Raw genomic sequence first — 11349 nt, forward strand, 5'->3', positions numbered from 1 at the left:
ACTTCGTGGCATTTTCTTCTTTTTCTAACATTTCTAATGGCGCTGCCAACAGTTAAAGCTCAGCTGACGGCCCTCATCGAGAACATAATCATCAATCTTTCAGAGCATAATTTGAAGGTTTCCTGTGGACGATGCTCGGACCTTCGTCTCCAATCGATGCATCCACATCCGATCAACCGCACGCTGCAAATTGAATGCGATGTGTCCTGTATCAGATTCCGCACTAACTATTTATTGGCATCCTTACGATGCGATATGCCTAACACCCCCATTTTCTATCAATATGACCATAGTCTCAAATGATCCCACTTTGTGGGCCGACCGTCAATGCATATCGTTTGTCTAGCTATTTTGCAGGTTCGTGGAGAGCAGTTTGATGTTGAAGCTGATGTCTCGATCTAACCTTGACTGCGGTTTCGCAGTTGCCTCCTTTGTTATAGTAATATATGATTGGGGTGAGCATGATGATATCAAAGAACTGCTGACCACCTACAAACATTTTTAGCACTTACATTCGGACAAGAGGTATGTTGACTCTATGACTAGAGCAGCCATTTCGCTAAGAATGACTTTATAGGTCGAACTGGTCTGGGTGAGTACAGTCTCATGTCAGAGGAACACACCTGAAAGTACACTTAATTCCAGAGGCAGCACTGGTCCCCGATGACAGTTCTGTATCTCGGTGTATGTAGCTTGCCTGACCCAGTTGTCATTTTATGCTGACTTGAAATATCCTAGGTGCGTTACCTTGGAATTTTACATGCTGCGTATGTCCGGAAGGCTACACAATCGGTATTGTGCTAATCGTTTATTTCTTATAATCAGCCTCGACACTCTGTGTAGGTCTCTTTAGTACATTCGCTATCTTTCTTCTGACCCACGGTGTACAGGCAGTGTCCCGACCATCTCGGTGACAGATACAGTGAGTCGTCTGCACAGATGCCTACTCTACTTTCCCCTCCAATTAACCGTAGTGCCCCGTAGGAGTGGGTGTGGTTCTTTACTATCTTTTTATTTCACTAATGGCTGCCACAGATGTGAGTCTGTTTGGAGTGTGTGCCACCCATCACTGACTGGATTCGTCAGGCCGGATTATGTCTGCCATATTACGGAGTTGGGCAATTATTTTGGTACTTGCAATGCTGTGGGGTGAGCTTAGCATTTGCGAGATCTCACTGATATTGACTTGACTGAAAAATGCTACAAGTCATCATGATCACTCGGTTACATGCTATGCATCAACGATCCAGAAAGATCCAGATATTTCTTATTATCATCTTCATGGCTGTCAACATTTTCAACATAGTAGTCGCCACAATAATAACAACACGTACTCCAGGGGGTACGCTTAATTATGGATGATAAAAATGTTCATGGGACTCATTGATGAATACCAGAGGCACTCATCCTCTCCGGCACCTATCAGTGCTCAATTGACTACACGAAAGATATACTACTTCTAATTTCCACTGGTTGGATACTTGCCACTGTGTGGGAGGTCCTCACACTGTGTCTCGCAATCTGGATTGCGGTAAAACATTTCCATGAACTGCGACAACATTCGGCAGGAGGAATTATCGGGGATTGTTTCACAGTATTGATGAAAACTCACATGCTTTACTTTGCAAGGTGAGCTCGTATCGTGATCATTATTCCCTTTTCCCACTGAAGGGTCGGACGTGGTAGCTTTGTTGCTGTTTCTTGCCTCCAGCTCATTACTAATTTCTCTCCAACACTCTTAACGGTATGTCAATCTTTCACTTACCCCCGTATGTGATCACAGTTCATCATTTCTATAGGATCGATCTTCCCTAGAAATTCACACTTATTATGGCTTGCTTCAGATTTTGGAGGTGGTGCAGATGTTCGTACTTGGACCACGCCTGATCCTTGGTGTTAGAGAATATCATGCTAAGCTCGTGGCCGCCTCCGACGCAGCAACTGGCATGACCTCAATCGCTTTCCAGGAGCGCGTGCATATATCAACTGGCAATGGTGTATAACACGGGAGATGTTAATGGTTGTCTGGTGCTTTGTAGGGAGCGGGATTTTGTCTCTATTCCAAGCCCCGTCGGGGTACTTAGCTGTTTGGTGTCCCGAAGTAAATTTCAAGGAGTCTTAGGTCTGGACAATATTTTCATTGTAGTATTTATTCGAAGCATAAGTTATAGGTCTTGTTGCCGCCTTGTAGCATATATCTGGGTCCTGTCCATGTGGGGCATGAAACAGTATGATAGTGCATGCAAGTGTAAGCCAGGTGGCGTGAGTCGGGAATGGGAGGTCGAACGTTGAATATCGAATGATGGTGTAGAACATAAATGAATCGTGGACATCCGATACAGAACCTTGGATAGGCGAACCGCGTGCTTTGGTGATCACACGGCGAAGCTCTGTACATCTTCCTCACGCATCGCTTCAAGATTGCTTCAGTTAATCGGAGAAACGGAAAGATGAGTGTGTACCTGAGAGCGGTCGAGAGAATGGCCTGGTGGCATGAAGAAAGTGGTATCCGTACAATGTTCAATAGCAATTGTTCACGCATCCGCTAGCGTCCAAAGTGAAACTGCAACGAAGCTTATATGTGAATGCGAAAGAATGAATGCTACAGCATACCAAATATTCGGAGGTCCAGATACCCCACTGAGAAGTACACAGCAACACTGGCGGGTGCCAGGAGATTAACACTCTAGCACAGGAACTTCGGCCATGGTTGTGAGTCGGGAAGCGAATAACACACCTTACAAGGATGACCACGCTGTACAAAATTTCCCTCTCTATAATTGCCAGGCTCTCGGTAACATCAACTCTCAATCTAAATTTCCTGAACGGACGAACTGACGAACAGTTTAAATGCAAAGTGTTCCAGAGCGAAACTTCAAACGACTGACATTGCCAGGCCATAGCACACAAGGAGAGCTGACTGCACCTTCAAATACACCCAGAGGATATTTTTTCCCGTACTGGATTGTTTCGCTCGCCGATAAGCCATAACTTTCGTGCTAATGAAGTTGGCCGCCACGAAATCGATTGATATCGATAGTGGCCTTGGAGGGTCATGATGACAACATTGGATCGATATTCTGGACAGCCAGCAAATGGGAGATTGAGGATGTGTGGGGTCTTTGTGAGGAGAATACATATGTAGTTGCGATATCAAGGGATAGTTGATGAGTCGTCACTGGTGGTGGGGACGATAATCCGGAGCTGAACTTGAAAGCCTGTGAGGTTGAGACGGGGATTATGAAAAGATTCCAAGGCTACTCACAGTGGACTACCACGCATTGGTATCTCTGTGGATGTACAGCACACTAGTACGCAGGGAAAGTGATTTGACAGCGTGGATGTCATATGAACCTGGACGCGCGTTACTCAGCTGGCCCATTCAATTGAGTGGGCACAGTTCCGTCGATTCTCGAAGAAGCTCGCAGTGATTATCAATTCGAGGGTATTAAAGAAGGAGAGATGGTTGAATGGCTCAGTGAGACTGTATAATATTGTGATGACATTGGAGAAGCTGGAGACAAAATATGTTGAGTGGATCGACAAGTGTAAGATTTTTCATCCTCAACTTCACCAAGAAGTCAGCTCGGTGTCTGGTTGGATGGGACTGTCTGTTTGCAGAATCCAGATTATGCGTGCAACGTCGCTTTTGCATGTATCTATAATTACGCCCACATTATCAAGAATTTCCGTTTCTATCCATAGCCTGAACACAAACAAACAGCACAAACCAACTCGCTATCTTCTAGCATTTGCCATCTCGGTCATGAGGCTTTAGGCCGTAGAATGAGAAGGTACACATGGCTATTTTGACTCGGTCACTGATGCGCCAGCGCGAACGTTCCTATGTTCTACTTTCGACTCCCAGATCAATCCCCACAAGTTCATGACCATTCCTTCGTTACTATTTATTCATCATAGGGACACATACTGCTAGCTACATCAGCTGATGACTATTTTCCTCCCTCTCTGGACCCTCTGCGAAGCATGTCGACATTTAATGGGCACACTCTTCAGCTGGCAGTGAAGGGCGACGTTTCACGGACGTTATGATGGCGTGCCAATTTCCTGTGAGTAAGGACGACGCCTGGATATTCTTTTCTCCTAGTTTCCTCTCATCTCTGTTTGTAATCTAGGGATGATCTATTCTCGCGCCTCAAGGTCTTGAATCAGGCTGTGACAATTTATGCAAATCGAGTGCGGTGCGCCTTGTATCAGTTCCGCACTTACCAACACGGTAGGCCGATGACCAAGGTGGAGGGCCAGAAGGGAGGAGCAGGGGCATTTGAAGCTGTGCTTGAAGGGCGCTGTACAGGTGAGTTATCTGTCTGCTTCGTTTGGACCTCCCTTGTTTAAATTTATCTTACATGTCCAGCATAGGTCCACCTTGTGGAATGACCTCGGAGGTGCTATTAAGTTCGGGCCCGTGAAACGGAGACTGCTGATACTGATTGAGAACCACTGAGATGTCAAGCGTTTTCAAAGCTCATATTACACCTAGGCCGTTGTTAGACGAAGTTTTGCATCGGTTCTTAGTTGATCTCGCGTCGAGGGGTGTGCCTTGGCGGCTGCGTGGCCGAGGTGAGTTATTGCGCAATTAAGAGCCCTGGGATATAGACGCTACTGAGGCTCGTTGATCAGGTTTTATGACATCAGTTTGAAGAACCACACATCAGGCTTCATGTGGTCATAACAGTGCGCCCGAGTCTTCTTTTCCATGCCCTTTCTCAGCGCTGTCTTAATCTAAGGATGGCGTTGTATCTTCACCAGATATCAATCACAGATTCTCAACTAAGATATCTCTGGCTGTACAAACTGATGCCTGTCCACCACACCAATACCACGTTGCAAATTGAGATTTTGCACTCACCATTTCTGGCATCCTTATAATACGGAAGTCCGATGACCGCAAGAAGATGCGCATGCATGTTGAAATTCTTCAATCTCTTTCAATGCTCAAGTGTTCAGCCCGCACAGCTGCTTCGCGACCAACATCTATGTCGAGCACCTGGATTGAGTTCATCGTTCTTCATGTGAGAAATACTTTCTTCGGGCAATCAATGCAGGAACGGATATCATCTTTCGATCTCATTCTGGTGATCCAAGCACACAATTGTAGTACATCTAGCACGAACGCCACCGCCATACGTCCACCGAGTTCGCCTCTCACCCCCGTCCAATATGACCATAATCTCAAATGATCCCACTGCGTGACCGGTCATCAATGCATATCGTTTTTACAGCTATTTTGTAGGTTCGTAGAGAACAGCCAGATGTTGACACCGATGCTCTCGACCTAACCTTGGCTGCGGTTTGGCAGTTGCCGCCTTTGTTGGAGTAACTTATGATTGGAGTGAGATGATAATATTAAAGAACTGCTAGTATCTTACAAGTATTTTCAGCACTTACTTTCGGACGAGAGGTATATTGATGCTATGACCGGAGCGGCTTCCTCACTAAGCATGTTTTGGTCCGAGTGAGCAGAGTCTCGTGTCAGAGGAACACACATGAAAAGTACAGTTAATTCTAGAGGAAACGCTGATCCCTACTGACAATTTTGTATCTCAGTGCGTGCAGCTTGCCTGTCACAGTTGTTATATTGTAAAGTATCCTAGATGCGCGATCTTGGAATATTATCTGCTGTGTATGTTTTGGAAGGCGCAGGACTGTGCTTGCACTAATGAATTATCTCTCGCGATCGGCTTGGGCATAGTAGGCATGTCTTCTCACATTCAATGTCCTTGCTTCTTCTGACTTGCGGAATACGGGCGATGTTCCGATGATCTCGCTGACAGATGCAGTGAGTCTTCAATTTCACCAATGGGCCTGCCATCCCCCTCCAATTAACCGCTGCGCCCTGCCGAGCCGCTTAGGAAACAGAACTATGAATGCAGAGCAACACAGCATGATGCCACCATAGCACCACAGCTGGCCAGTATCAGTTGTGTCCACCCCGACCGGGGGCGACGGCTTGTGAATTTAGTATAAGGTCATCAGCAATCAACGAAAAACACTGGTAGAGGCTGTATTTTGCATTCGCAAATTGGTTATTCATGCTTTAATACAATAGACAAGATACATCAATTGCATTTAGCGTAGCGTATGTGTACAATGTTATAGTGGTACCGCCCTTGCTGTTCTCACTCCTGTATCGAGTCGCAGCCCAGGTTGACTGTTACTTTGTAGCATTTTCTTCTTTTTCTCACATTTCTGGCTTGGATGGTACTGCCCAGTGCCAACAGTTGAAGCTCAGCTGACGGCCCTCATCAAGAACATCATCAATCTTTCAGAACATAATTTGAAGGCTTCCTGTGGACGATGACCGGGCCTTCGTCTCCAATCGATGCATCCACATCCGATCAACCGCACGCTGCAAATTGAATGCGATGCGTCCTGTATCAGATTCCGCACTAACTATTTATTGGCATCCTTACGATGCGATATGCCTAACACCCCCATTTTCTATCAATATGACCATAGTCTCAAATGATCCCACTTGTGGCCGACCATCAATGCAGATCATTTGTCTGGCTATTTGTATGGTTCGTGCAGAGCAGTTTGATGTTGAAGCTGATGTCTCGATCTAATCTTGACTCCGGTTTCGCAGTTGCCTCCTTTGTTATAGTGGTGTATGACTGGGTGAGCATGATGATATCAAAAACTGCTGACCACCTACAAATATTTCTAGCGCTCACATTGGGACAAGAGGTATGCTGATTCTATGACTGGAGCACCCACTTTGCTAAGAACAGTTTTATAGGTCGAACTGATCTGGGTGAGTACAGTCTCAGGTCAGGATAACACACATGAAATACACTTAATTCCAGAGGCAACGCTGGTCCCTTGACAGTTCTGTATCTCGTATGTAGCTTGCCTGACACAGTTGTCATTTTATGCTGACTTGAAAATATCCTAGGTGCGCTACCTTGGAATCTTATCCTGGGTATGTTCGGAAGGCTGAACAATCGGTGTTGCACTAATCGTTTATTTCTCATAATCAGCCTTGACATGCTGAGTATGTCTCCTTAGTACATTCGCTTTATTTGCTTCTTCTCCAACGGCATACAGGTACTGTTCCAACCATCCGCTGACAGATACAGTGAGTAGTCTGTACAGATGCCTGATATTCCCCTCCAAGTAATCGCGGTGCCCTGTAGGAGTGGGTGTGGCTCTTTACTGACTCTTTAGTTCACTAATGACTGCCACATTATACTGCCTACAGATGTGAGTCTGTTTGGAGTGTGTGCTACCCGTCACTGACTGGATTCGTCAGGCTGGGTTAAGTACGCCATATTACAGAATTGGACGTCTCTTTTGGTATTCGAAATGCTGTGGGGTGAGTTTGGCAGTTGCAAGATATTAGTGATATTGACTTGACTGAAACATGCTACAAGTTATCATGATCACTCGGTTACATGCCATGTATCAACAATCCAGAAAGATTCTGATATTTCTCGTCGTAATCTTCCTGGCTGTCAGCATTTTCAACACAGTGGTCGTCGTAATAGCAACGATACGTACTTCAGGGGGTACGCCTAATTGTAGATGACAAAAATGACCATGGGGCTCATTGATGAATACCAGAGGAATTCATTCTCTCCGGGAACTATCAATGCTCAGTTGGCTACACGGGAGATATGCCACTTCTAATTTCCACTGTTTGGATACTTGCCACCGTGTGGGAGGTCCTCACACTGTGTCTTGCAGTCTGGATTGCAGTTAAACACTTCTGTGAACTACGACGCCATTCGGCAGGAGGGATTATCGGGGACTGTTTCACGGCATTGATGAAAACCCACATGCTTTACTTTGCGAGGTGAGCTCATATCGTGATTATTGTTCCCTTTTTCCACTGATGGGTCGGACGTGGTAGCTTTGTTGTTGTTTCTTGCCTCCAGCTCATTACTAATTTCTCTCCAACACTCTCAACGGTATGTCAATCTTTCACTTACCTCCGTATGTGACCACAGTTCATCATTTCTATAGGATCGATCTTCCCTAGAAATTCACACTTATTATGGCTTGCCTTCAGATTTTGGAGGTGGTGCAGATGTTCGTACTTGGACCACGCCTGATCCTTGGTGTTAGAGAATATCATGCTAAGCTCGTGGCCGACTCCGACGCAGCAACTGGCATGACCTCAATCGCTTTCCAAGAACGCGTGCATATATTGACTGGCAGTGGTGTGTAATGCTTCGTGAAGTTAACGGCTGTCCGGTACTCTACAATTTGCTTTTATTTATTTCAGCTTTCGTGATGCTATTGGTGTTCTGAAGTAGATTTCAGGGAGATATAGGTCTGGGCAAAGCTTTCGTCATACTATTTAGTTAAGTAATTTGTTATACGTCCGACAATGTTTAAACCAATATCCTGGATACCTCTACTGGTATTAGCTGCCCACCCGCACTTGCACCAGCCAGTGGTCCTTCTTTTCTCTGTGTGATGACAGTCGTCCCTACAATTGCTTGGGCAAATGGGCGCGCAAGAGTCAAGCCGTGCAACACTACTGCAGTCACTCAGCAATCCGTCCTCGATTCATCTCCTCGCCGCATTCAATGTCTCATCCTAGTCTTCTCACCCGACTTACGCCAACTGGCTTACATTCACTCAAGATGATTACAAAGTGCGCGAGGCATAGTACTTAATGAGATTTCACGAGGTTGACGCAAGCTAATGTTTGTGAAAGATGCCGCCTTTCACTTTTGTTCGATGAAGCGGAAATACGGATACGAACATGAATGTATTTAGGATTGTTACTGAAGCGCTATTGGGGATACACGTACCCTGGACCTATTACGCATTGTCATTTAGTGCCTCGCTGACACCAATGCACCCAGGAACGAACATATAGGCGCCAGCACCAGCACCAGCAATAGTGCAAGAGTCGAGCATCTGTTGCTTGATGTCAGGTTGCAGATGTGGTGGCGACTTCGAGACAGGGAGGGGTGAATCTCTCGATGTAGCTGGCTGGCAGAGACCGCCTCCGGGATGTAGCAGGACTTGGAAGCGACTACGTGCATACAGCCAAGATGTCTTCAACAAGCTTGACAATGGCATCGACGTTGGGGCATTGATTTAGTTTTCGAGTTTGGAAAGTACGTGCGAGAACGTTCCAGGTCGTGGTCGTACTCTGGGAGCTTTGACTCTGAATCATTTGAGGGCATTGAAGAAGGGAAGGTTCCGCGATCTTCGAAGGGAGCTGTATTGCGAATTTTCATAAGAATATGTGTGCATTGGAGGGCGAGTATCATTAAGAAGATTTCAGGAACGATAAAACATTTGAAACAAAATGACGGGTGTTCTAAGCACGACAATTGACTCTTGGTGAGAGGAACATCAATAATTGGCGGTGGAGCGTGACTATCACGAACAGGCCATCAGATTGGTGGGTGCTATAAGCAGGTTTTGAGAGATTGCGGACGACTGAGTAGGTGGTGTTGGTGTGTCGAGACTCGAGACTGAAAAATGCAAGTTGAAAATGAGATCATAGGGTGCGCGGATTCTCACCATTTTCCACGGAAATGCATTCATGGATAGCCCTACAGAAAATCGCGGCCTGCACCGATGCGCACTTGGTTGGGAGGCAGGGAAATCTAGTAGGGAAATATAATGGAATATGATATCGAGTCAACTGGGAAGGGAACCTGTAAATGAGATGCACGTGGAATGAATCATAAGGTTGATCATTCTGAAGAGACAAAACTGGGTCGGGAAGGAGTTTTGAGAGGTAACAAAGAAAAGGAACACTTTGAACTGGAAGGTCGAGATGCTCGCTGGGTTATCTCCTTGACTTGATTGTTTGTACCACTGAGGATAATTATAGAAACCTTTCCTGCCTTCTTCGATACCTGCCCTAGTTCGCGCGATCGCCATATCCGAGCACTCCCTGACAACTCCTCCTCGACACGTTCCTCCATCCCTATTTGCTTCATACTCTTCTGCGGCGGGGGCGGTCTCTGTCATAGTGGGGGCGGGATCGTGTCGATTCGGGTGGACTCGAATCCGAGAGAGCATCGTTCTCGTCCACATCACCAACGACCCACCGCGAGTGAAGTCTGTCCCTAGAGTGCTCCCTTCACAGAAACGTAACCTAAAGCCCACAACCTAGATATTTCCCGGTCTCCCTCTAGCCTACGATTTCTTCTCAAACTCATTTTTTCGATCTTCTATCCCACTCGAGGAGAAACAACAGGCTTTATTAAATGCTTCGGCCTTCGCTCAATATATCTGCATATCTGTTGGAAATTTCACATAAGTAATGCATGTCATTTCCATTCTCTTGACATGCTGTCAATTGCTAGGGCAAAGACAACGATATGAAAATTGTCGTTCCTAACATGTCCTTCCAGTGTAAGCTCGTTTCACGGACCGCCCTCAAGAGCGCTCGTAATGAGGATGACGTCAGGGATTGATGTTGGGGGAATGTACGTCGCTACGAGGCATGTAAATTTCGTGTAAGTCCCTTAACAGCTTTTTGACAGTATCATAAGATTAACTCACAATCCGATACATACAGCTGGGCGAAATTGTTCTTCCCTAATTATTCCTCCCCACATTTGACGTGGACATTCCTCTGCGAATGTTCTTCTAGCAAAGAGCGTGGAACGAAGGTTTATGACTTGGTCATCGGTAGACACGAGCTGCGACCGTTCGATCGAGCGAGCGACGCAAAGGATTTGACTGGGTTCCTCAAGATTGAAGTTCCAGCTGCTGATGCATGGTTTAAGGAGGACGAGCCAATTTACGTCTGTCCCTAGGATCCTCAGAAGGTCAGTCTGTCTCCCCCAACCTCGTGTTTACAGTCGCACAATCGAGGGACTAAAATGGTTGCAACCCAAAGCACATAGACGTGCCACAAAATTTTCGCCAAACGCACATGTCGCTCGATAGTGTCGAGCTCACGAATCGCCCTCGTTTGGTTTTGAAATGGAGTTTTGCGTGAGGACGTATATCCCTCTCACCGATGCCCGCGTTGGTGTTCTCGGACCGTCCAATACGGCTACGGAGTGTTTTACATTTCATCAAGGATTCTCCGCTGGATTCTTGTTTTGACCTCGCGGGGTGATCATTTTTGACATCGTGTGACACCCCCTTATCGAATGCTGCGGAGGATATGGAAAGGGACTGGAATCAGACGATTTTGTTCAAGGTCTGTTTGTGGATGATGCGTGGTCGACGCCATTCTCAACATGCTATTCTGTTTCTATCCACAGCCGTACACAATGCACAATGCTACTTATTTCCCACCTCTCATCTCGACAGCATGCAACATACACCAATTGCATGATGGATTTAGCGTAGCGCGTGTTTTCATCAGGGTATCAGAGTGGCACTACCCACCACTACATT

At 46.2% G+C, this 11349-nt stretch overlaps 1 protein-coding gene across 1 annotated transcript; it reads left to right on the top strand.

Moving 5' to 3' along the window:
- Positions 1-10389: 10389 nt before the first annotated feature.
- Positions 10390-10757, top strand: BJ212DRAFT_1490658 (uncharacterized protein; the record flags this gene model as incomplete). Its single annotated transcript, XM_041341467.1, has 2 exons — positions 10390-10454; positions 10517-10757. 2 exons carry the CDS (start codon positions 10390-10392, stop codon positions 10755-10757), a joined length of 306 nt encoding a protein of 101 aa, XP_041184930.1.
- Positions 10758-11349: the final 592 nt, after the last annotated feature.

This window comes from Suillus subaureus (genome assembly GCF_016647635.1).
Source record: "Suillus subaureus strain MN1 chromosome Unknown BJ212scaffold_500, whole genome shotgun sequence".
NCBI classification, from domain to species: Eukaryota; Fungi; Basidiomycota; class Agaricomycetes; order Boletales; family Suillaceae; genus Suillus; species Suillus subaureus.